Genomic DNA, 27,142 nt, shown 5'->3' with positions numbered 1-27,142 from the left:
CATGAAAACCCAAATGAGAAGTTTACATGTCTGCTGCTAATCTGCATTTTCCAGCCATCAAACAGACAAGCAAAGCCTCACGCACACCAAGCAGCCTCCCTCTTTTGCAGATGCAAGCGTGGGGCTGTGCTGCACGGACGAAGCCTGCCTGCCCGAAAAGCAGTGCTTTGTCTCGCCAACTTCTTTACGATCAGTAAAATGGCTTCGCAACAGTGCAGGCTGAGAGGCTACGCCCAGCTCATGCCATCCTTGCATACTCCTACCATGACGGCTTCTTTTCCAGATGCGCCTCTGTGTTTGCTATAAGGGCACTATTCAGCGTCCCACTCTGCCTGGGCAAGGGAACACAACAGCTGTTTCACTGGGAGGTCACTACAAAACATTGAGTGTCCCAAGAAATCCTCCTTTCATCGGTCCATGCAAGCAGCTTGGAAGGATTTGTTTAGCCTTATTGTTGGAGCAGGAAGGCGCAGCCCGCCTGCGCCAGGGCTGGGGTCAGCACGGGCTGCCCACACCCCGCTTTCTCCCTTGTTTGGGGGGTGAGTGCAGGGCAGGAAAAGCCTCAAACAGCTTAAAAAAAGTTCAGTTGGGTTCTTCTTTCAGCCTGACTTTTTATAAGCTAAAGGCCAAAGAGAAGCAAAAATACCACACAGCAGGGATGCCAAGTGCTGGGGGTTTAGTGCTGCCACCGCACAGCTAACCAGCCCCGGCAATTTATTCCTGCCATCAGCAGATTGCTGGAAAAGCTGGCATTCAAGAGCACGGCAAGGAAAGGCTAGCTGGATCCCACAATCTCAGGTCAGCTCCTTTGCAGGATTCTCCCTACTGTCGCACTCCTCAGTCTCCCCGGATGCTCAGAGCAGGACAAAACAAGGAACTTCCCAGCCCATTTGAACACTAGTTTATAATTAGATTGAGTCACATTTTCCACTCCTCCAAATTCAGAGCTTGTTACTTAAGCGCACGCTGAAAATGCCAAATTCCCCGACTCAGTCTCGCTGCAGGAAAAAGATAAGGAGCCCCATTGGCCCCCCCAGCAGAAATCTTATCAACTCATCGCTAAGATTGCAGCATGGCAGCTAAGCAAAGCCCTGCCCAAGTTGTCCTTTGCCTGGACCTGTTCCAGGCGCTGCCATTTATCTCCACACGCTCCCCTGTAAACAGTGGCTGTTGCTACACATTCTGGTTAGTCCAAGTCCAAGAAAATTGGGGACCTGGATGAGATAAAGCTCAAATGCTTTGACATATAAATCCTTTTAAGATACCCAATTTGATGACACAGCCCCTCAGAAGCACTCTTTGCTTGTCCTCCTCCTTCGAGAAATGCCACTTTAATAAAACTCAGATTCAGTTAAAACTCTTTGAAATAAGGATCATTGCAAGACACGAAAAAAAACCCAACTCAACCCAACCCAGTATTTTGTGTTTTCTTCCCTGAAACAGTGTGTCGGGGTAATGCAGACTAGTTGCTGACATCCAGCCCTTTGCTTCGGGGTCAGAGCAGGGCTGGGGCATGCAGCACAACCCTGACAGAAGGTACTCGATGTCAGGACTCCTGCAACCCAACCTCTGCAGATCCTTTTTATGAAACAAGGTCCCTGAAGTCAGATGAGAGTAAAGCTGTTCAATAAAAGCTGCTTCAACAGACAGCAAATAGAACAACTACTGGAAAAATCAGGCTCCTGCTTGGAAAGCAACACTCCTTTTTGCCCAGATTAATATCCAATGCTCCGATAACCCCACAAACCCACTGCGCATCTGCACTGCGTAAATCAGCCCTGTGAGTTAATTCAGTTTTTCTAATCACTTTGACACCAGCTATGTTTGTGTGCAGTGACAGCTTCTCAGGGCCCCCACTGCGTGTTTTATCTGTGTTCCCAACAAAACCCTGGAGAGACCGTGCACTTCAAAACCAAAAAATAATCAGGAGCCAAGGCACAGCCAAGAACATTGAGACTTAGCTGTGCTCAACTTTCCCTTAGCATCGGCTAATGAACCTCCAGCAGATCTGCTCCGTGGGGTCCATCCCATACCCAACACTACCAGGATGAAGGCAAGTCAGCAGCTTTACAGACACAGCAAATCACCTGCTCACACAGGGATGTGCCTTGGGAAGCAGTGAGCACCAGGAGTTTCTCTCCTTCCACCACACTTTATAGAGCCACCTTTAAACAAAAGCCATTAAATTGCATGTCTTTATGTACTGTGGGCATGTGCATCTATAATACTAGACTGCATAAGGGCTCAAATACCTTGTGGGTATCCTTGTGTTGAATAGAGGGAACTGCATTTACCCCTACATCCCAAGGGAAGGAGCAGGTATTGCCACAGCAATGCCACTTCATGACTGTATTTAATACTTGGACCCAAGTGCAGTGCCTGCACTTTCTGGAAAGGCGCTTGCAGCCCTGTTCACTGTTCACCCTCCTGTTCACTGCACCCAGCCTAGAGAAACACAGCCTCTGGCCCACAGCTTGGGGTCAGAAAGCCCTTCTCACAGACTTAGAGACGTCAGATGCTTTCTACAGCAGTTCCTGTACCAAGTCAGATCAACCTCCTGCTTGCAGGATGGAGGTAATTGCCACGTAAATGCCCTCCTTTGTGTGGTTCTTCCTTTGTGGGACAAGGCCAGTGTCAGCTTTCCCAGCCTGTGGGAGGGCATCATCGCTGGGGGGATGAGCGGAGAGCCACGCTTACTGTGACAGCCACCGTTGCAAACGCTCACAGAGCTGCTATCAGCGTAGTGTCTCTGTCCTCACCTAATTATGTGTCAGCTATGGGAGGCTTAGGTTTTAATACAAGAAAGATGGGACAACCTTGGAGACAGGACTAGCAGACCTCATTGAGGCCAAGATCAGCACTACAAAATCAATGATCTTGCATTGGGGTAAACAAGAACTATGCATTGGGGTATTTTAGCTGATGGCAAGACATCTGAGCCAAAGGCAGGCAGACATGGAAAAGCAAACAATCGTAGGATATATCAAACAAGGCTATTTATAGAAGAGAAAAGGAAGTTTTGATGCCTTTATATGAGGTTCTGGTAAAATTTCATCTCGAGCATATTATATATCTGTGGACATGCAAACATAAGAAAAATAAACTCAAGCTGAAATGGGTGCAGAAGACATCTGCAAAGACAAGGAGAGGAAAGGAAAGCTTATTTTATGAAAAAGACTAAAGAGACTGGATTGCTTAACCTAATAAAATCAAGACAGGGAAATATGCCTGTCACTTATAAATACATAAAGGAAGTAAATATTATGAAGGTAGAATTGATTTAAGCTAAAGGGCAGCACATATAAATATTTCTGGCCATCTCTAAATTTAGGCTTGAAGCTGCATTTTTAATCAGAGCAGCCAAATTCTGGAGCAGCTTCAAATGGAAGTGGCAGGAACAGGAAATCCACCTGGTCTGCAGTCCAAGCATGATCTGTTCTTCAACAACAGGACACAGCTGAGAGGTAATGGGTCAGACTCCACAAAATCTTCAGTGGAAATGGGGTAAGGATGTCATCACCCAATCGTTGTGAGGGTACCAACACCCACAGTTATCCTTGCTCCCAGCCAGTATCTGCCAGGAGCCAGTGGGAACCTGCACACCCTCGCACGACCTGTCTGCACAGCAACAGGGTTGTACGATATGCAGAGAGCAGATGCTTTAACCCAACTCTTGTATAACTGCCAAGGTTTTGGTATCAAATGCGGCAGGAAGGTCTGCAAGGTGCCAAGCTGCTGTTAACTCTTTTGGGAAGGTGCAGCAAAAGTTTTCATTTCCAAGACACCTTCAGACACCAGAAGAGCAATCTAGCAGCCAGAAGCCTTATTTGTAGTGAGGAAGCTAGAGGACAGAACCTCGACTGAACTGCCAAATTCAACAGCTGAAATACCTGCAAGCTGCAGCTGCCCTTTCAGAAGGCACATTAATACCTGACCAAGGCACCCACTCAGAAAGACAAGGCACAGGGAAAAGGGGTTTCTAATTGCCAGCAATGAGTTATAACAGTAAGAGCCTTGCTAGCAGCTGGCTCTGAGCAATGTGAGAACAAGACTCTAATATTAAAGACACACGGTAGTTTTTTTTAAACTTCTTTTGTCGACCTTTGCATCTTGAGCACGTAAGAATAAACTTGCTTTTGTACTTAGCCAGAAAAATCTCACCTGTTCTTAAGCAGCTTGGGGGTGGCAGGGAAACACTGGCAACTGCTCCCAGGAGCACATACCTGATTACGCACAGAGCCCACATATCTGTGCAGGAGTGCGTGCCTGCGAGGCACTCCTCCACCACGCTGCAGATGCCTGGCGTTGTTTCCATCCCACAACCAAGTTTGCAGAGAAAAGTATTTTGTCTACAGCTGGCTGGAATCTGCTAACAAGCAGGGAGAGGGATCTGAGAAGCAGCTTCAAGGCGATCCCCACCACAATACAAACTGAGTCTAGATATAATCAGCAGGAATTATCTAGAAATGAAGCAATCACACCTTCTTCAGGCTCCAGATGGGAAGCTCCTGGGAGTCTGGGGACATCAACTGTCAGCTTTTTGGGAAAAAAAAAAAAAATTTCTTCAAAATTTAAGGGCACTAAGTATAAGCAACCACATCTCATTGCAAACTCTGACCCACTGTTTCATCACAAAGGGCACAGCCTTTATTCTTTCTTATCAGGGTTTAAGTACACCCGTTAGCAAGATCCAGAAGTATTACGCTTTTACTGCTCCAGCTGAGAAGTGCAAGGCAGCCTGAGAAAAAGACCAGAACAACTTGCCCTGAAACTTTCCAGTAAAACAAAAATGCACCCTGGCACTCAAAATTGCCTACGCAGTTCTCACTAGCCAGGAACCAAATCCCCGTAGCAAGGGTCAGCTGTGCTCAGCAGCCAACAATGCATTCTCTGCAAGGGAGAGACCTGCCAGATACACCAGCTAAGTGAGGTTGCTAACGGTGCCCTAGAGTCTGTTGCACTTCTAAAATCAATTTCAAGGTGAACAGATGCAACACGCACTTGGACAAGCCCATGGACAAGCATGAAAATTGCTCACAGCATTTGCTCAGCTACACACACCAGCAACTGTTGGGTCCCACTCCAGTCCAGTCCATGTGAGGCTCTTCAGGCATCTGTTGGTGTTAGCAAACATGCCTCAAAGCCAAAGCAGGGGAGGTATTGTTTGAAGCTATCAGGTGGGGTGGAAATAATCTATTAGGATTTTCCTGCAGCTACTGGAGCTATCACAGATGACTTCTATGCCAGGAAAAGGAGACAGAGGAAGCTGTGGCTATACAAACACTGAAAATAATTCTTGCCATCAGAGTAGCTATTAGACAACACTACAACAAGCCACTCTGATGCAAAATCCCAAACCAAAGTTGTTATTTCTGTAACATAAGATCTTGGGCTTACCCCATCAGTCTGGACTCTTGCAACCCAGTGCTATACAGGTGCCCCACACTCAGAAAACAGGCTGTGGTTAAAATAGGTCAGGCACAACCAGCCTCCCATCCAAGCCAGTCCCCTCAGTCACAGGCAATTAAATGTCACAGCCATTGCTTTGAAACCAGCCCCTCCCCTTCTCCAGCTCCTTTAGCCAGGGGCTCACCCACCACCTTCCTCCTCCCCATTTGATGGTCTGTCGATAACAGATGAATTCGTCAGATTTTCTATTACTGGCACATCGTGGTCCCAGCACCCTCACTGGATCCAGCGAGATCACGTATCTGGATTGAGATAATTGCGTGACAGTACACAGAGCTAAAACAAACATGCCTTCAAGGAGAATCTGACATGTCAGACTTTCTCCTGACTTGCTCTCCATCTCCCTCTAATCTTATGAGACACACCAGAAGGTTGTCTTTTTATAATGTTTCCTAAAAATGGATTTTTAAAACTATTCTTCAGTTTTGATCTTCAAAAAAAAAGAAATCCAAGATTGGAAGGTAATTCTGTTTTCTTCTAAAAAACAGAATTTTCTGAACTCTCCATGATCCAAGCAAGAGATGCTAAGAAGTCAATTTCTCAGCATCTTCCCAGGAAAGGACTAAAGATGAGCAAGTGTGTGTTTGGCAGTGTGCCTACCTCCTCTGGGCTATTCTGACACTTTCTTGCCCTCAGGACCAATTCCACAACTGAGTTTTCAGGTGTCTGCAGTGCCTGTGGCACGAGGGTAAGGCAAATAAAGAGAAAGGCTCCCATCTTTCCCAAGAGGACTTTGGGACGAGGTCAAGAGAGACTGTGTCAAAGGCAGCCCAGAGCCCTGCTGGCAGAACAAAGTCTATTTGTCTAGCAATGTTTTGTTACCACAGTGAAGCAAACTCCTGGATCCTCAGAACTGCAGTCCCCTGGAACCCGTGGGTCCCCAGATCCTGAGGCAACGCCTCCTTATGAGTGTGCCCATCGTTCCAGGGCAGAGTATCTCACAGTTTAAATACAGCCTGATCAGTCACCCCCAAGGAGAGAAGTCTCCTCTCTTCATTACAGAAGAAAGGAACTTTGCAATGAGGTGAGAACGTTAATTATTCAGTTTAAATAAAAAAAAAAAAAATCTTTCTCCCATAGACCTACAAAACCTTAAGGCTGCTTCACAGCAATCTTCATGACCCAGCCTATTAGTAGGGTGAGTAGCTCAAACATAACTGAAAACAAGCCTCAGGGAATGGCATTTCTCACCTGGACAATTTCTCCATTGGAAGCAATTAAATCCGTGGGGATGGAGACTCTGAAGAAGCGTCCCACCACGGCAGAGCTGTCTGGTATGCCCACCACAGCCGGCACAGTCTCCCGGAGGTCTGAGAGCACAGAATGCATGGAGGCCTCCAGCTGGTTCTCCCAGTCCCGAACCACTTCTGCCGGCTCGCTGGGCCAGTGGCAGTGAGCAGAGGCTGCCAGCAGCAGCACGGGGAGCCAAGTCCTCCCCAGGAAAGGGGGCTGCAGTAGGCATCCAACAGTCATTCTTCTCAGCAGCCGCGGTGACAGTGCTCGGGCTGGAAAGGGGACCACAGGGAATCTGCAGGCACTGCAGCGCAGGCGGGGGATTCACCAGTCCTTCACAGCAGCCTCATCCTAGGTGTCCTGGGAACCTGGTCAAACATAGGAAACCCAATCAGCACATTAATCACAATATCCAAGCCAGCCAGCTAACACACATAGACCTCCCTGCAGTGGACAGAGGGCTACCTGCCATGCTACCCTCCTCGTTTCAGCTTTTAGATTTAACTGCAAGAGTTATCACAACCATTAAAGAGAGCTAGAGCTTTCCAGCTCCTCTTCTGACAGCATCTCTAAAGAAACAAGATGCTCCGGCTTTTCAATGAACATAACCATGTTTCTGCTGCTCTGGAGCCACAGCATCCTGAGAAAGCCACAGGTAGAGAGACAGGGCAGATACAACTGAAGCTGAAATAGACCACAGCAGTAACACATGACCTTTCAAGGCAAGCTGAAGCCAGGCTGGGGCATCAGTGGATTTAAATGCCAGTAATCCAATATGAAGGTCCCAAGGAACCTTTGGTACTCCAAAGCTGCCATCTTGACAGCTTGATGCATGACAGATGCTTCTGCTCCTAACCCATGAGCCTGACTTTCAAGCCAAGTCTCCTCTCAGTTCCAGATTTTGGTATTAGTGTGTTTAGACTTGATGAGGGGGCCAGCAATACACACCCCAAAATCAAACTGGAGTAAGATATGCACACACTGTGTCCCCCACTACTGCCCGCCGTCCAGCTTCTGCCTGCTTGCACAACTTGCCCGTCCCCACACTCTGCCAAGAAACATCTCCAAGCTCTCCCTTACTTTGTTGTTTTCTTCTTTCACTTGCTTCCTCCCCATCCTCACTCTCTCTCTGATCTCCTGGATGACAGCTCTCCTCTCTCTCCTGTTTCTTTGGTGCATTATTTCCTTTGCTTCTCCAGCTGCTTCTGCCTCCAGACCGCATTCAGCTGTGGCACACAAAAGTCACAGATCTGTACACACCCCCACGTTCTTCTCTCACAGTCTGTTTGCAGAAGAGCAAGTGGGTTCAGGAAAGAGGACAGAGCCTTTTGGGGCCCCAGGGGAAGCCATTACTGCCAACTCTGGCATCTTGGTTTGCAGCTAGCACAGCCCTCTATAACTAGTCTAAGGTAACAAGTGAGGCAGTGGGTTTTGCAGGACTGTAGGACAGACACACAGACCAAGGGGGTGTTGCTCAGCCCCCAGGAGCACACAGGACTGGGCTCCCTCAGGCCATGCACTCTCATGTCTTGAACCAACTCCTTTTTTAACATGATGAGAGAGAAGTGGCTCCAAATTCCCAAGCAAACCCAGTCCAACTTCTAACCACTGGTTCCCAGTCCTTGGAGCACAGTTTTGATTTATTTTAGCCTGTTCCAGCTGCATCATGTGATGCACATCAGGCCATCCTAAGAGACCCTGGAGCCTGACCAGGTGGAAAGGGAAATCCCACTGCTTCTTGCCCTTGCACAGCTACCAGGGCAGCACGACAGCAGGACCAGCCAACCCGCTGTGCTGTGGCCAGGCAAGTGCATATTGCTCACCATGGGCTTGCAGAAGCAGGAAGAGGGCTTGTCCACGCATGCAACCAAGCCCAAGGTTACCACAGTGAGCTCTAGGAATATAGAAAAGATTTGGTTGCTCAGCCTAAAACCTGCACTCTAAAGAAGCTGAGAGGCAGTACCTAAGGACTAGCACATCCTCACCCCTTGATGGGCCTGTGCTGCTTCTCCAGAGGTTATCATCATGAAAGATAATGTGGCTGAGCGGGTAAGGATAAGTCACACTTCCTACAGGGCACACCTCTCCTACTAGCTCCCAGTCTGGTCTAAGCGCCAGTGGATTTTGGATGAACCTAGTGTCACCTCAGCAAGTAAATGACTACCACACTAGATGTCTGGTGTAGAATATCCAACAGGCTGTGTGAATGAGCTACAGAGATGGAGCAGATATCTGCAGGAGATCCCAAGGAGGCCACTGATCAACACCGTGTTGATCAGGGAAACTGGAGGACTCTCACCCCTGCATAGTGCCTTAAAAAATGCAGAAAGAAGAACCACCTTCACCCTCCGTGAAGCCTGGGCTATGGACACTGCAGTGATGACGCCTTGTCCGTGACACCTGCTCGTTGGAAAGTCCTGCTGTGTGAGGGACTAGAAAGCAACTCGCACAGCAAGTACAGGCAGGGCCAGAGACCTGGAGTTGGGGGAGGAATACGGCAGCAGCAGCAGCAGCCGGTAGCCCTGTGGCTACTGTGAGGCCAAGATGCTATCAGGATGGAAACATGGCTGCCTCTCACGGCTGCACTGAGCCTCCTCCACACTGGAGCAGAGGAGAAATGTCCCAGACAACCAGCCAGTCAGCCAGTGTACAACCGCATGGAGCTTTAAAGACACCTAGAGAGGTTTGGCACCACATCTTCAGATCAACCCCTGCCCCTGGCCTGTCATGGCTGCAGTAGAGCTCATGCATAAGCATGGTCCAGCTCTGCAGTGGTCAGCCAAATGATGTGATCTGGCCTGGGGTGTTTTTGTTGGATGGAGAGGAGTATCTGGGCACAAAGGAGCTGGTTCTTGATATCTGTGGCAAGCAGGAAAGAAAGATGAAGTCATCACCCATTTCAGAAACAATTCCCGGAACAAGCAACAAACACTGCCCGTTCTGATATGTGCCCCTCAGCCAAGCAACGCACATACTGACCATTAAGATCTCATGTGACACTTGCAGGTCACACAAATTCAGAATTTCATTTTAGAAGAACTACAGAAGAACAGTGTCAGCACATGGAAATGGAGCACACAGGAAGTATATGAAGAATTCAATAGCTGATAACAAAAAAACCCAACAAAACACCACACCAAAACAACAGAAGAGCCTAGAACAAAGTCCAAAAAAATCTCTTAACATAACTCCACCTCACCAAACAATGGACAGAAGCTGAAATTGTGCCAGCCTCTGACACTGTGTGCTAAGGAGGAAAGGCAGGGTGCTACAGCTCTAGAGATAGCTGGAACAAGGCATTGCCCTGCAATGCTGAAGTCCACGTGGACTACCACTTCAAGGCAGAATGCTTTTTTGGGATAGGAAGTCTATCTATCTCTGCCTAAAAGCCAGCGTTCCTGCTCAGGAAGTCCGCCAGCCACCAACACTGCAGGTCTCAATGCAGCTGCAGAACAGAGCAAACATTACCTGCCGCAAGGCGGGAACCCGTGTGGTGCCTCTGTCAAGTTCAAGAGCCCACACCATTTCACATGGTACTACCATGGGCAAAACCCAGACTTGCTTGTTTGAGACATCACCCAGCTGTATGCGGAAAAAGTCAGTGTTCTGGATCATCATCTGTGACCAGCGAGTGGCACAGAGCTGGAGCTCTCTGGGAACAAAAATCTCAATGCTTCACAGCTTCCTACAAGCTCAAAACTGTGTCAAAACCCAGCTGCAGGTGGCATTCTGCAGGTGGTCTTCTGCTGATCTCTGGGAAGCATCAGGCTGTAGAGCCAACTGACTTAGCACTCTCAGGTTACAAGGGAAGGCTAGACCACCCCAGCTTCTTTACACAGCACAGTGCTCCTTCTTCCAGCAGGATCTGTACTGCCCAGTTTTGCAGAACAAACACAGAGGTTCAGGTTAGTCCTGAATTTCAGGATGTTTTGTTCCGTCTGATCTTCTGAAAGAACTGACTTTTTTTTATCCTCCTGCTTCTGAGAGAGCTCTTTTGGTCTCAACTTTGAGCCTCCAGAGTGTTGGATGAAACATCAAAGTCAGTATCAACATCTGCTTCAGTCCTAGTGCTCAGTGCACATGCCAGTGCTGATGCCTGATCTCCAGTGCCAAACCCCCCATCTCAGAGACACGGAACTGGGCCTGCTTGCTGAAGTTATGTTGATATGATGCTGTACTTGATATGATGCTGACTTGTCAAGACAATGCTGGAGCTTGCTCCTTTCTCCATGTAGCTACAAGGCCCACTGACATGTTAAAGACATGCTCTACCTTCATTATTCAGGAAGGCAGAGCAGTGCAGACAGAAGATGGGGCTGAAAGGAAGTACTGAGAGCAGCACAAAGTAGCTACTCCCAGCCACACATCTCAGAGACCTTTCCTTCTGCCAACCACAGAATCAGGAGCATGGGGCCAGGGGAAGCGTCCCAGCAGCAGGAGTGTGACTGTCCTAGAAACCACTCTTCCTCTGTGGCCGATTACCCCACCGCTTCTAATCCAATTGCTCAAACACACAATCACATCACTGGACTGTGGTAAGTAATCACTGCCAGCATATTAATGCCACTGATCCTAGCATGCAGAAAGCTCAGGTAACCACCGTGCAATTCTCTACTCCAGATAAGAAGGTATTTAGGAGAGTTAAGAGGAATCCCACTTATTTGATTACTTATTTACCAATAATCCTCATTAAAGAAAGCGTTAAACAAGTGGCCTTTCTTTAAGGAAGCAAACTCAGATTCCACTAAAACAGGCCAGTGCAACTTTCCAGAACAGAGCTATTGTCTCTGCAAAGATCTCTCGTGCGTGTTTCCACAGGAGGATCTCTGGGCAAGTCCCATCAGCTACTGCGCGTCTGCATGTCAAGGCAGCAAGCGGGAGGAATGATGAAATCCAACGTCACCAGCCAGGCACACAAAGATGGCGCTCTGCCGTACATACTCCCTGGCCCAAAACACGACAGCAGGCACCAACGGTACCAACCCCGCAGCACGGTCCCGGCAGAGGCGGCTGGCGCTCCGTGCACATCTGCGCTGTGCTAAAGGGGTCTGAGAAGGGGGGCAGGAGAGAAAAACAGCTCAGAGGCAGCACGTCTGGGCAGAGCAGCCCATCACCAAGTTTATGAACTAATAGATACAGTCTCCTCAAGACTAAGAGCATGCCAGTCTGCAAGCCTGACACATTAGATGCACAAAGAACACTCTAGAGCATGAAATTTAGGAAACAGATTTTACTGCACTTTCCCAGCTCCAGATGTACCCTGAAACAAAGGCAGCAGCCCCTCCAACAGCCCATGTTATAAGCTATGGGAACGTAGTGAGTGACTCTGGGGGTTATTTCCAACCTCGATGGCTTCAGCCACATACATCCTCAGAAGATGACCTAGGCTCCAAATGCTGCTGCACCCAAGTTACGGAAAAGGACATACAGGAGGGCAACTGCACACAGGCTAACCACCACACAGCTGCTGTGAGGGAACAGGCAAGGCAGGGGAAGGAAGATTCACCAGAGCTGTAGCTCGCTGCTCAGCTGTGCTCAGAGTGACAGCATCCTGTCCCACACAGCACTAAGCAGGCACCTGCGGGGACAGTGGCTTTACACTGAGACTGGATGTCTCTCTAAAAGACAAGTTAATTCACAAATTTTTGGCTTAACACTGCAATCACAGCTGTCTGCTTATAGCCACGCATACATCAAAACCAAAGTAGCAGGCAGCTTGGCATCGGAGATCAAACTGCAAGAAAAAACTGCCTTAGAGCAGAGCCCCAGGTCAGCACTCCTGAAGCTACAGGAGCCCCTTCCCCCTCTGCCCCCCACAGCCAGCTGACAAGCTTGCCATCATTATCTGGTCACCCCAGCTGCCATCGGCCGAGGTGGTAGTCACGGTTTAAGCCCAGGACAGGTACAAACCAGGCTGTACTTGATTCTTCGCTCTAAAATTGCATTTCAACATGCTCTTCTGCAACTATGCCCACCTTGTACTGTCACCAAGTTAAACGCCTTAAATGCTCAACAGAACAGACAACTAGCTCAAAGGATGTATGCACAAAAAAAGATGCTTTTTTCAGTCTTGTCCCTTCTTGTATTTCTGCACTGCTCATCTCCAGCACATCTGGTGTCAGTAACAGGAAACCCTGGCACTGAAAAACAATCTAGGGGAAAAAAACAAAACCAAACAAACCCAAAACAGCAGTGCTAAATATTTGTGTCAGGCAGGGAAATAAGCAGCACCCTCCTGGTGATGGGGAACTCTGCTGCAAACTGTCACTAACTTGTTGCTTCAAGTCACACATGCTGCAAGCAGCTTGGTGAAGCTTGCACGGGAAGTGGTCACAGCAATCGACACCTCACAGTGGGTTTTATTCTGCTAGAGTAAGCACCAAGATATTTAGTTTTCCTCTAGCTAAGAGGAAGCTTTCTACTATCTTCCATTACGTTTTGTTTGAAAACTACAGTTTTGTGCCACCAAGAAGGGGTGAAGCCTTCCCACAGCCCTCTCATTTGCATCTCATGTCTTCCCTTAGCCAACAAAACCTGCTTGTGGTTCTCCCCCAGCCTGGGACCAGAGACACTGACTGGTGCCTCTGCTCTGACTGACAGACAACAAGTGCTGAGCAAGCAGTTTGAGGAAGCTGGACCACTCAAGACATCACACAGGTTTTGTGTTCATTAGGATGTGTGATCTCTGGCATCTTCTGCAGAGGCAGCTTTGAGATAGAGAGAAGATGCAAAAAGCAGAATTTCCATTTTTTCCCCTGTATTGCACCTGCCTGTCCAGAAGCTGGGTCACTATGCTGCCCTTCCCAGCTGTAGACTCTGCTCCTGGGAAGACTTCTTGCCCTGGAAAAGGTAAGCATTGAGGATACGCTCCCAGTAGCACCCCCTCCAGCAAGAGCTGTGGATGGGAGGAAGCAGCCCCAGCAGCCCCCACCTGATCCCCCATCCAGGGGCACTCCTGCAAGTTACATGCAAAGGGCACTGCAGGGCAGCAGCAGAAGCACAAAGGACACCAGAGCCCTTCTGCCAGCTGGAAGCGTGTTTTTCTTTCCCTGCAGAGTACATCTCCCCTGCAAGGTGCAGCGATAAGATCTCTTCCCGAGGCAAGCACCTTCCCCAGCCTCCTACAGCCCTGGGGAGGCAGGAGGGGATGAATATGGTACCCACAAGCACCTCTCAACTATGCACTTGAACACTGACCTGGCCCATTTGATGAAGACCATATAGAAGTTCCCTCACTTGTCAATCCGGTGCGAGTGGCCCCCTTGCAGCCCGTCTGCACTACTTGTCCTGTGCCTGAGCTATGACTCAAACGGCTGCTGCGCCTGACCCGCGGCAGGGACCAGCAGTGCAGATTTTGGCTAGGTGAGACTTCTGACTCTCTGATTAAACTCTCAGCAACCACAATCAATCCCTTCCTCCCACTTTGTTATTCCCAGACAGCCAACTCAGATCGTATCTTCAAGTGCATGCAGTTGAAAGGAAACTCAGATATTATCTTCCCAAGTATTTAGAAGGCCTCAGAGATAATTTTTTCCCTGTCATTATAAACATTGCAGCCAGGTAGAACTGCCATTTTCCTGGCAGCAAACAAATTGGGATATAAACATCTACAAACAAGCCCCATCCCGAGGAAGGGCTGGCGGAGAAAGGTGATGGGGATCAAAGGTACAAAATAGATCGTTCCTGGAGTCAGAAAAGAACAACGTGGGATGCACTGGGGCATGAGGGCAATAGGAAACAAGAGCCCACGCTCTCCTCTAATAAAAGAACCGGAAGCCAAACTAACCTGAATCAGGCTCAAATCCAAACAAAATGATTTTTCTCAAGGATCCAATGGGGTTGAGAACATGAATGTTAAAACTTCATGTGGGTTAAAAACAAAAGGGTGGGATAGGACAACTTTATAGAAGACAGTTACCAAGGCAGTGTTTCTGGCTCAAGCAGCACTTCGTGACAGATAGCAGGATCCTGGGACCGCATTCAGGAAAACGATGACTCGCATTCCTCTCCACACATCTTTTCCCAGCTGTTATTGGAAAGGGCATATAGGCTAAATATACAACCATAGCAGGGAAGAGCAAGGGTCTGATTGCCTAAGGGCGTGCAGTTTAACACGGCTTTGGCTTCACTTGTGTTTCCAGTGCATGGTCAGCTAGAGAAGGCCCTTCAAAACTCTACTTGTAATTCCTGGTTTTGTCTAGAAACAGAATGAGAAAGTGTAAAAATCCTAATATTTAATTCTATGTTTAAGGGAAGGTAAGCTAAAGCTAGTATTAAAACCCACAGGAAATTAAACTACAGAAGGTTAAAAGAAAAAAAATAGACCTAAGAACTCCTCCTATACAAATACCATAAAAATGCTTATTTTGAAGATAAATACAACTGATGTGTGTATATGTACATGCACACAAACACTTTGTTTCCAAGATTTAGTAAAACCAGAACTCAAGGCATCAAGATAAACCAGGTATTTTTTACTTTAAATTTCGCTTTTGTAAGGAAAGCTTTGTATCTTCCTGAATTTGTTTGACATTAATTCTGAAATTAAGTCCATGTTGTTACAGAAAAGCATTTTACCAGAAGGCAACCTGCGGGAGAGCCTGGAACAGAAGACACCCGGGCTGGCAGAAGGGCCTGGGCAGGGAGCAGAGAGAGGCAGTTGAGAGAGATGAGACCAAATCACCACACTGAAAAGTTAGAGCAATTTTAATTTGGACCACAAAAGAGTTATCTTCGTGGTTTGCATACACAAGGTGGCAGACCAGTCCCCATGACAGTGCACTAAGATTTGAGGGGCACTAATTGCTAGAAATATTGGAATTAGAAGATATAGCACTTGAGATAAATTCCCTGGCCCTCCACAGCAGCTTGTGTTCACCTAAGTCTGATTCTGGCCTCTCTATAAACAATTTACATGGGGGGGTTCAGCTGGTTTACAAGTGAATTTAAACTTTGTTTAAAAGGCAGTCTAATGACATTATCTAGAGCATCCCTCACAGTAGCTCTAGCCAGAAAGTACAACTGAGGCACACGTTGACAAGAAAGCACACAAAAACAGGCAGCAAAGATGCAAGACGCTGGTTTTTAAATGCGAGGACTATGAGGCATCAGAGCCTGATCTTGTATTCCTCAGCAGGCAAGTTGTTCCCCAGCTAGTGCTAAAGGACATGAGCAAGAGCAGCCGGCGTGACAGTCACCACTGTGTGTCCTGTCCCCTGGTATCACTCACCATCCACCAGCTGTTTCAAGTTTAATTCACACCAGCTAACGACCTTTGATAGAAGTCACCCGGCTGGAAAGAAGGTGCTGCTTCAGAAAACAGGGTTTAAACCAAGGCACTGTCACCAACAGGTCACCAGTCTTTGCTCCACCTCAGGCTCCAAAGGGACAAAATCACCCACAAGCACCCAGCAACACCTGAAATCTCAGCTGAAGCCCATAAAAATACTTCCTTGCTAAGCTGCCCTGCTGTACTATGCAGGAGATATTCTCTTCAGATGTCGTCATGAGCACTGAAACCAATGAGGCTAAAATGATTTGCATCTCTTGCTTGATTTCTTAATTGAATTGAAGCTTGAACAAAACCCCTTATGAGGGTTCAGAGAATCCACACAGAAGAGAAACAATGAATATCTTAATCAGAGAGGAAGCTTCCACTGGACATTGTCTTAAGTACTAAAGAGTCCACACAAAAAGAGAAAGACCCTGCGGGATAAATTCCCAGGTCTAGCAAGGTGGGAAATCTCGCTGAAGTTTCTGGCGCTGGCTTTTGGAACATGTTACACAAGTCAGAGCAGTGCTGTAAGTTTTGGTGTGTTCTTTTAGCTGGCTGCCTTTTTTTTTTTTTTTTTTTTTTTTAAATAAAAAAAGGTATAGAGCTCTTCCTCTCAAATTAGCAAGCAGAAGTTATTAGAGGGGTGACGGATAGACTGATGGAGAGGGCAGTCCTGCAAATCCTCTCCTTGGGAAATCTGATCATAGTTCCAAATCCTGTTTGAAGGAAACCCTTCTGAGGCTCCAGCTCTGGCAGTACACCTGAGCCTGGCCAGAGGGCTTGCGGCAGGACCCTTACCCATGTCTCAACCACGCAATGGAAGAGTACTTTTTACTTTTTTCATCACCAGAACAGCATTCCCTAGGCTTCCCTAGGACACACTGACACCGCAGCCACCAGACAAACACAATAGTACTGAAGCAGGCAGCCAAGTGCAGTAACAGTGGAAAGCGGGCAGCTTGGGTAGCTCCTCCAGTGCAATGAACAAACAGCTCGAGGGCTGCAGGCACCAAACACAAATCTGAAAATAAGAAAACCTTGATGGAAGTTTCATACTTAGGAGTTGCCTCAAAATGCTGTTTGGCTGGACTGCTACATGGAGAGGCAGTCACATTCCAAAGGTTTATAATCACCTTCTGGGTATTCCACAAAATTCCTCAGATAATGAAATATTTCAAGCAGGTCCTTGAAACTGTTTAAGCACCATAATTTCCTATAGGCTGATGTGATGGCACCAGGGCTTCAGCACTAAGCACAGGACTGGAAGGCAAGGCTTAGGATCTCTGCCATACCTGCCAGGAACCTGACTGCTGGGCGTAAGACGTGCTGCTGCTACCAAAGGGAAGTAAAGCACAAACAGCTGACATTAAGCGGACACTCGAAACAAGGCAAGCAACACCAACAAAAAGCCATTTTCAGCACTTCAGTTACGTATGCAGCATCATTTATATTCTTTGTGGCAGCGTAACTAAGGGCAGGCACATTCTGTTTAGAAACATCCCGCCGTTCCATCAGCTTTACCACCCTACCCTACAACTCCAAGCCAAGGCATTAAGATTCAACTTTATGGAGTTGCTCAACCCTGATTTATTACTCAGCCCGCAAGACTGCCATAGCTCCTCATTTAAATATATTTACCACCCAGTGATTTATGCAGAGCAGCCAGGGCATCAGCCGTGGACCTGCAGCTTTCGATGTTTCTCATGAAAACTATTCTAAACGCTTCTTGGCAGAATGAGATATAAATGTTCCAACTTTAACCATCAAGCATAAAATGGGAAAGCTGCAAAGTGAAGCAGCATTGCTCCCATGCCACAGAGGCAAAGAAAGCTGCTGGAAGAGGAATTAACTCCCAGATGATCAGCAGCTTCCAGCTAGGCAGCACACTGCTTTAAACCCACAGAATTCGGGAGTCATCAAAAACTACCAAACTGATAACCTCTTCCTGCAGGTGCACATTTTTATAGGTGCCTTCTCCTCTTGCTAGAGACCAGGGAGCAAAAGGCTGGACTGCTTCAGTAAAACTGCCTGCTCTTCACAATAACCTCTGGTCCAAGCTGGCCAGCCTTTCGTTCACATAAATCCAAAAGCAACAGATTACTGACGGCACAAGCTCACCAAGGCAGAAAGTGCATGACTTCACAGGTCCAGCTGCTTCCCAGCTGCCCTGCTGCAGGAAGATTGATTTAAATGAAAAAGCAAAGATGAGCACCTTAAAAGACAACACAGTAACATTGTTCCTGCAGCATTAACTTCACTGCATTATCTTTCAGCTAAATTATCTTGTTTACCTGCACTACGTATTTAAAACAATAACCTTCATCTGGTTTTGACCACGGCCTTAATGGCTTCAGCCAGGACTGGGGAAGGCTGGAGCTGCTCATCACAGGTCCAACGTAGAGATAGCGCCAGCTTTTCTCCCCACCCTGCTCTGGTATTAAGAAATCAAGTGACAAGTTGATTTTTTTCAAAGCAACACCAGACTGCTTCACTGTAAGGAGTATCAGAGGGATTTAGGATTTTTTTAAACACTAACATTCTGCCCCATCCATAAGGATACAGGACTCATTCAGTCACAGTGCCCAAGCTCATTCCTTACACCAGCACTCACGCATTCAGTCTGGCCAAAAAGGGCCAGAGAAACAACCCCAACACACACAAAGCCAGCACTATCGACTAAATACATTGCAGGACAACACGCCCCTTTCTGCAAGCAGCATAGCACTGCACCTGACACATCAAAGAAGTTTCAAGGGTTGCTCCAAGCAATCCCCCTGCAGCAATTCCAACACAAACATCCTGCCGTTCCTAGTATCCCAATTCCACAAACAAGAAAGTCCAAAAGACTTAAAAATAGGACCAAACTGTCCTGCTTAGCCACCAGACAAGTTATTTAAAATTGGGACCCAAGGACAAACTGGACAAAAGCAAAGTATTCACAGGACAAGGGGGAAGCAAAAAGACAGCAAGGACAAGACAAAGAAAACTGATGTATTTCTTCCATATGCAGCCACAGAGTTACACGGCCTTAATATAACATATTTGCAACTGTTAACTAGCTGGCATGGAATCTGGTATCAGTCCTCAAAAGTGATCCTGATGTTTTGCAACAGCAGAAAAAGCCAGTAATTTCTCCCTTCCTCACAAGAAATCAATCTTGTATGGGTCAGAGAGGTTGGAAACAAGACCTGCATGTTTTTGAGGAAAAAAACCCTCAAATTACAGTGTATTTCAAATAGTGTGAGGACAGGCTGCATCCCTCTATTTTGACTTGCCATTGCAGTTTTTCACTGAAGAGTGTGCCCTGCCTTTCCAGCACGCTGTGTCCCACTGCTTCCTAGGTGACGGTACAGACGGCTGTGAAAGGACAGCAGCGTGGACTCGCAGCTGCACGCAGACGTGGAAGACGGCAACAGCTGTGTCCTCCTCCTGAATCAAGTGGGCAGATTACAATTTAAATTCATGTTTAAAAGAGAAAAAAAATGGAATAAGAAGATGAGACGGATCCTGTACTGACTTCCCAGTGCAAAGTAACACAGTGGAGCATGTGGTGACTACCTACTCCCTCTGCAAGAATCCTAGGAATGGGTGCAAAGTCATCACACCTCCAATGTATGCCACAGGAAAAGAGAGTCCACACCTCCAACATATGCCCCAGGAAAGCAGTCAGATGCCATTCTGAGGAAACAAGGAATATTAAATCAGCACTCATCTGGATTTTGTAGCAGTTCGAGCCTCTCCAATCAAAGCATCATTTCTTGCTTACTACATGTGCTTTGAACACCCAAAACCCACTCTCCCCTTCATGCCTGCATTTCTTAGTCAAGTTAGGCATAGTAATCCTCTGCAACAGCAGTGCCTTTATGCTCCTATGTTCATTACTTCCAGCTCTGCTCCCACACAGAGCCACCTTCTCTGCCTTGCGGCACCCAGAACAGAGCAGAGCCCAGCCCTAGGCACGGTCTGTGCTGACCCTGGGAGAGAAATGAGGACAACTCCACTTCCCAGCCCAACAACCACCCACAACAGTCCTAAGTGTTCCTGAGAGCCTATAACAGCAAATACGTTTGTCCTTAATCACTCTGAGCCTTTTCCACCCCCAAGTCACTCTTGCTTTGATTTCTGCTCAGCATTCGCCTGATCTTCACTATTAAGGCAATGCCCAAATCCCAGTAATTAGTTTAAGAGGGCATCCCATTACTAGCACTCACTGGACTCTCCTCCCTGCTCAGTCACATTCCTACGGCTGTTCTTATATCTAAGTAAATCTGAAACACTTCCCAGAAAAACCTGATGGCTCACTGCTACCAAACAGCACAGGAGAACATAAACTGTTTAGCGAGAGCATAAGGGCTGTATGAAGAGATGCTCAAGCGCCACAGGAAAAATGCAGTCTCGGAGTTGCAGAGAGGCCGTTAAGCTCTGAAGGTGTGTTCAGCTTGCCTTCGCTTTACAGCGCTGCCACAGATGCAGGGAAACAATTAAACTGCTTATCACAGTATGTCCCATTCAGACTCCAGAGCGGGAGAGCAATTCCAATCCCCAGGTGGCAAGCACAGCAATTAGGTACCCAATTACGTGCACCAAAGCTTCGCTTTGCTTATGTTATTTTACTTCAATAGTTACATAGTATTTCCTTGGCTTACTGTCATTAAAAGATTGTAGTTTCAGAGACGACCTGGAACGTCTCAGCTGAGATCGGGTCCGACCCGCAGGACCTAGTTGCACACCGTTCAGCATTTGGAGGATGCAGAACAGTCCAGATGCGGGCAGGTGACTTAGCAGTCATTGAGCAGAGCCAGTTACAAAGCCTGATCACAACCTGTTTCCTCACCTGGAGGGGCTAGGCTTAAAGTTTAAAAATAAAAACACAATTACACCACACTCAAGATCAGCCTCCAGCTCTGAAGAGCAACTCTGGATTGGAGTTTGAGCCTCTTCTGGGCTTAATAACGGGTTGCAGGGGAAAAAATGTGGTTTTAGCAGCTGAGTCCATCTCTTATAAAGCAGACATGCTATGCCAAAAATAACCTGGCTTACTAGTTACAGTCACCAAGCATTCACTTTGCAGGTCTCTGATCAGGGACCACAATGCACTGCACCACAGAATCACCACCAACACCAGCTGTGTGCTGGACAGGAGAGGATGCCCTCCCCAACACCACCAAGGTGTTTCACATAACAGTTAGAAGTTTTTAAAACATTAGATAGCCAGGACTCATTTGCCAGACACCACAAAGGAAAACATTTTCTTCCAGCTCAGATGAGGTCTCTAGTGCAGCTTTATTGCACCTTCAGCCTTTCTGCTGGAGAGGCTGGGCTTCTCAGGCAGTTCTGTACCTGTCACTTCCCAGAGTCATGTATGACAACAGCTGGTCCATAGTGAGAAGTACACAATCAAGAATGATGCAGTTTTGGGACTTCTCAAATATAATCATAGATTCAGAACTGTCCTCCAAAGGCCTCTGCTATCCTACTGCAGCAAAGTCCAAACAAAAACAGGTTACAAAACTGAAGCACCTTCCACAAAAAAACAGACAGAAATGTTCAAAGACAACAGCAGTGCCTCCCACTGCAGGGCATCAGAAGACAGACTGCTTCTCATTTATTCCTCAGGACCTTATGCCAGCCAAGAACTTAGCTCATTGCTGTAGGCTGAGCCTAAACCCCCACCCCCACTCCCCCAAAAAAGTATGTGATGTTGCTTTAGGTAACAGAAACAATACCTAAAACCCAAGGTTTCAAATAATGAGCTAAAAAAAAATAATCAGAATACCTGAGAATTAAGGTTGTCCATGAGCTGGTCACAGCAAGCACCACAATTTATACTCCACCCCTACGCCAGCTTTTTGTTCTCTCTCCCTCTGAGGCAGGAAAGCCCTTCACCCATCCATGGCTGTCAGCAAGTAGCCCAGGAGAGACAGGGTCCTGCTCCCAAGGCTGGGGACAGCCGGAGGCAGCACCTCCCTCCCACCCCGGCAATGATTCAGCCCCTCCCGGCCCTGTAGGACAGGATCTTTGAAAGCCTTAACTTGGTAGATCAAGTCTACAAAGCACTGGTGAACTGGAAGCCTTTCAGACGCCTGTAACCTGATAAGGTATATAAGATACAGAGCATTTTTGCTGGGAGAGGAGATGGCACATCTTTTGCCATGAGATCAGGGCGATGGCAACCTTCCAGCCATTGTGCCAGACCAAGTACCTCTCAATGCAAGCAGTTAGGTGCTGGTTTATTTTTTAGATACTGTCAACCTAAAGCTTTTTTTAATTCTTTAATTCTTGGAAATAGCTGAACTGCTTTTGCTGAAAACCTGAAGTAAAGCCTGAGGCAAGAGCACAGCATGGGAAATACCAATGCAAGCAAAACTGGTGTCACTGACATACTTGCTGCTCCTCCACGAAGGCCTGTGGAGTACAAATGGCCAGAGCAGCTAAAGCAGCCTACCCCACACCCAGAGTCTGAGACTGAATCCACTCCAAAGGGGAATTAATTCGGGAACTAGTAAGTCCTGCAAAAGGGAGCTCCAGCCAAATCACTGCAACTGGGAGGCAACTTCTGGAGAACGTGCTAAGGGGCTTACAGCATCTGGACATGTGTGCTCCCTGGTTACTGCTGCTACGCCCTGCTCCATCCCAGGCCCTGCTTGCTCATTCCCCTTGGATGTAGCTCCACGGGAGCATTACTCACCGGCTGACTCGCCGGACAGGATGGCAGAGCTGCGTGGAGGGTGGTGGGGTGCAGTCCTGGTCTGGCCTCCAGCTGAAGCCATGGGCGAGGTGCTATGCTGAATGCAGCGGGGCAGCAACGCGATGAGCCTCACGGCTTAAATTGCCGCCTTTGCTCCAGAAACAAAACTAGTTTAAAACCTGAAGGAAGCACGGCCCGAGTACAAGCCCTGTTTAGGCAAGGTGGTGCTGTCTAAGCAGTTTGAAAATAACCATTTAACTGCTGCAAAAAATTATGTTCCTGAAGTATTTATTCTGTGCCACAGTAATGCCTGCACCCTTACTTTCGTTGCTTTTCTTCCTTGGGAGAAAGTTCCTGCCTTGTTCTTTCTTCCACTGCTCTTTCACAAAACCAAGAAACAATCTGAAGAAAAACTTTTTTTTTTTTTTTTTTTTTTTTTAAAGATATCAACTATCTACATCAGCAGTGTCCCTATAAAGGCAAATCACCTGAGCCTGGAGATGGGTGCCCTGAAGCACTGACGGCAACAGCATTATGTAGCTAGCAAAACACCCCACAAGTCATTGAAGGAGAGGTCTAATCACATCTTATAAGCCTACAGCTTATTATGGGTTTTGCAAGCACACAGAACTGAAGCAGATCCGAAGCACTGGAATAAGAGGTATTCTGACACAGGCACATCAGCCAGAGTGAAAGCTTAGAGGCTGGGAAAAAAATCCATAATGTCATTTGTGACAGCAGGTTTGCTATGCTTGTAACATACACTGCCAACACACCCAGGAAAGCTGCTTAGAGATCACCAGATAAAGGCTTTTCACCATTCAGCCTGTTATTTCATGTAAATTGGGTTGTCCCTGCAACAAAAAGGTATCTCCATATGAAGCATAAGGTGCTCAAAAGATCAGGAGTGGCCGCTCATAGCAAAAAAACAGAAGTATTCACACCATGGCTGAATCCCTCCAGCCCCTCCCTGAAACCAGAGGGTCCTGCTCACTTTTCTACAAGGTGCAGTTCTGCAATCCAGAGCTGCACAGGCTTCTCGCTTGTCAATGCAGGTGATCTCCTCAAAATATCACCACCTTAAAATAGGGTTTTGTCCACAGAAATAACTCCAGACTCCTCTGAGATATGAAGTCATGTTTTGAAAAGCAACAGTGCAGCAAATTCAATTAACTACCAGAGCCTGCCTTCTACTTGGGCAACATGGAAGCAAGATTTCCCAAAGCTCATCCCCAAGATGTAGCATGCCATTTACTAGGTATGCTGCTGCAACCCTTTCAGCATGATCTAGAGGGTCTGCTTCCACCCCCCCTCCTCTTCTGGCCTCCTGGAACAGGGAGTCCTGCAGAGAGCATGCCATGCCCCAGAAAAAAATGGGAAAACTACCCTGCTCTTATCTTGAACCCTGGTAGAAGCTGGAGGCGGCTGGAGAGGACACGCGCAAACCAAGCCAGAGGCAAACAGTAGCTCTTTAGAGGAATAAACCACTCGTCAGCCTGTCGTGATTGATAAGTACATCTGCCAGTCCCCACCTGCTGTTCACATTCCTGGCATTTCTTTCTGCAGCATTTTCTCCCGAGAAGGGACCGGCTGCTTATCAACTGCTGCAGAGGAGATTTAAAGGAAGTGAAACAGGCCCCAGTTTAAACAAAATGAAGAGATTTCAGACCCTGAGCAAGTCCGTTTTCTTGCATCAGACTGGGGAACTTGCTGAAGGGGTCTATTCCAGGAGCCCTTGCAGGTTCAGAAACTTGTAATGGGTGTTAAGCACTCCCCCCCTTTGCTCATTCCTACCATCAGACCTTTGTTAATCTGGCAGATAAAGCAGGGGGTTCCAGAAAAGTCTCTATAACCTCCAGTCACTTACACCGAAGTAGTTTTCTGCACGGTCAACCACCCCCTAGAATAAAAGGGAGGGAAGGGTGAAAACACTCCAGCCTCCCCAAAAGGGCGAGGGCTTTGCTGCCTTCCCTGCATGGGAGGGCTGATGAGCAGCGACAGCCGGGAGACAGGCCAGGACAGCTGTTCAGAGCAGCAACAGATATTTCTGGGAGTGAAGGAGCAGCAGTTCAGCCCTGGACACGGGCTGGAAGTTCCTCCTTTTCTTTAGGTCAGTTTTAATAAGTCAAGAAGGTGAAGGAAAACTGGTACAATTAAAGCCTTGAAGCAGAGAGGTGGAACATGAGCCTGCTTGTTGTCAGAAGAAGAAAAAGCAGCTCCGAGGAGCTCTCAAGAGCTCAGTGTCTTTAAGATCCCAACCCCTATGTCAAACTAGATCAAAATTAGCTATTAGGATCAAATTTATTAGAGCATGTACCCATACTGAAATCCTATCAGCCTGGTTGCTGCAGGGAGTCAAGGCAAAGCAGGGTTTCTGGAGTTTGGGTGCCCCAACACCCATCTAAAAGTGACTTTCTTTGTTTCACTGAAGATGAACACACACAACTACGAACAAGTCTATGAGGTTTTTTTGCTTATTTGCAGTCTGGGGAAGGAGGGAGGAGGCAGCAGGAAATAAATGCAGCTTTCCCATGCCTAGAAGAGGAGCAAAATGCAAACCAGGTTTTTATTTCAGACTAGGGTGGTTATTTCCATCGACAGGCAGTACCACTCCTTAAGAAAGGCAGCATAGCAGTGCTTTTATAAACCTGGGTGAATGCAATACAAAGTCTGATTTATCCCAGACACTCCCGGGGAGGAACCCAGCCCTGAGAGCTGTGGCTCAGTAAGCAGAACACCCCAAACACCGTGAGCACTGGCCAGCCACCCCCCTCCGCAGAGCAGCTTCCCTATCAGTTTTTGAGGGTTATTTCCCAAAGCTGCCACACTTGCTCTTAGGAAAGAGCCAAAAGTTAGCAGCAGTGAGGGGAAGGGGAGGGCAAGCCAGGTGTGAGCAGCATTTGATTAGCTGGCTAATGGGTGCAGCTGTCCTCCGGTTTTACAGCTCTTGGAGGAAATTTAAACAGGAACTTTCTATAAATTAACTGCCCATAAAACGAGCATGTTTTCTCAACGCACCAGAAGGTCAGGAAAGGTCTGCTCAGCCCCCCATTCCCAGGACATGGCAAACAGCCTCTGCAGTTGCAGTTTCTCCTTCCAAAGCAGGAGATCGAGGATTTAGCCTGGGCAGTAGCAAGCTGGTGAAAGCACGCTCGCACAGCAATCAAAGTCATTCTCCATTCACAGCAAACTAATAATTTGTGTTTCCCCTAAAATCCCCAGTGCAATCCAGATGTCTAAGTAGCCTTTGTCCCAGAAGGCAAACTATAGAACAGCCTCAGAAAGACAGCCACAGCTCCACTTGCCAAAGTCCTCACAAGGCTGTTTGTTCTGTGGGAGCAAACACACACATTGACTTCAACTCCTTCCAGGTCTGGGAGCTGCAAGTGATAAGGTGGTTATAGACACTCTCCCCCAACCTTTCTGGCTTCCTCTTCCTTAAGAGGATTATTTGAGGTAAGAGTTCCCCATTAGGGCTATTCCATTGACAAAAATGCACCTGAGAGGTTCCCAGTTTTGCGGGAAACAGAAGGATGGGAAAAAGCCAGGGTGAGGCCAGTACAGCAAACATGGGAAATAAAAGAAATAAAGCAAATTGTTTGGGATGCATTAGGAGGACCAGTGTGTGTCATGGGGTGGCTTATTCCCTGCAGTTACCCTGACCCATGGGAGCAGAGCCCCTGGCAGCGAGGACCACAGGAAGGGTCATTTCACCAGGGGACAGGCTGGCTTGTCCCAGGAAAGGGGGAGCGAGTCATTTGGCTGAAGGGCTGAATTCCTCTGGCAGCACAAGGAGGGCAAGTCCACAGCTGTCCCAGGGTAATGGACCCAGGCCAGCTGGGGAGGGGACTCACAGTCCCCCAAGCACCCTGCTGTGGGTCTGCCATGCATGAGCAGCGGGTTTCCCATGCTGGGGGGTTCAGCCCTCCTGGCACACCGGCTCTCCCAGCCTGCTAGCAGCAGCCTAGGGGTACAGCACGCCAGCGAAAAGCTGCCCAAAAGACCTGTGGAAACGTTTGGAAGAGCTGAAAATACAGTTTGGGAAACAAGCACTGACCAGCCATACAACTCTTCCAGGGATATTTTAAGCATTACTATAGTTGTATTCCAGACTCTGAGTATATTTTTTATAAATATTTGTTTCAAAACTTATTATATTCTTCAAGTGCAGTGCAGTGTTTCAAATTTTAGACCTGCAGGCTGCCAGCCAAATTTGCTTCTGATTTTTAAAGCTGTTTCTTGTTACCTAGGGTATAGCATAGTATCATCTCTGAGTTTTTTGAGGTGTTTTTCTACACAGACATTTATTCTGTGTGATAACATTAGGTCTCTACTGATACATCAAGCCCTGTGGATTAACACATCTTTATTCACAAATCAACAACAGTGGGTTTATTTTCAAATTATTTTTTTCCCCCTTTTTTTACAAGCCATTAAGCAAAAGAAAACACACCAGTAATTCTGCATGCAAAGTAACT

At 47.4% G+C, this 27,142-nt stretch overlaps 1 protein-coding gene across 2 annotated transcripts in view; it reads right to left on the bottom strand.

Annotated features, from left to right (window-relative positions):
* The window catches only part of DAG1 (dystroglycan 1), a 51,744-nt gene that overhangs the window by 9,360 nt on the left and 15,242 nt on the right, over positions 1-27,142 (bottom strand). For both annotated transcript variants that reach the window (XM_026857520.1, XM_026857521.1), the window contains exon 2: positions 6,661-7,070. In XM_026857520.1, the coding sequence (XP_026713321.1) occupies positions 6,661-6,942 (282 nt within the window). In that variant the 5' untranslated portion in view covers positions 6,943-7,070. The remainder of the gene's footprint in view (positions 1-6,660; positions 7,071-27,142) is intronic.

Source organism: Athene cunicularia (genome assembly GCF_003259725.1).
Source record: "Athene cunicularia isolate RWA chromosome 12 unlocalized genomic scaffold, athCun1 chr12_part1, whole genome shotgun sequence".
NCBI lineage: Eukaryota > Metazoa > Chordata > Aves > Strigiformes > Strigidae > Athene > Athene cunicularia.
The sequence above is the reverse complement of the archived record's forward strand: the minus strand, read 5'-3'. Positions and strand labels throughout refer to the sequence as shown.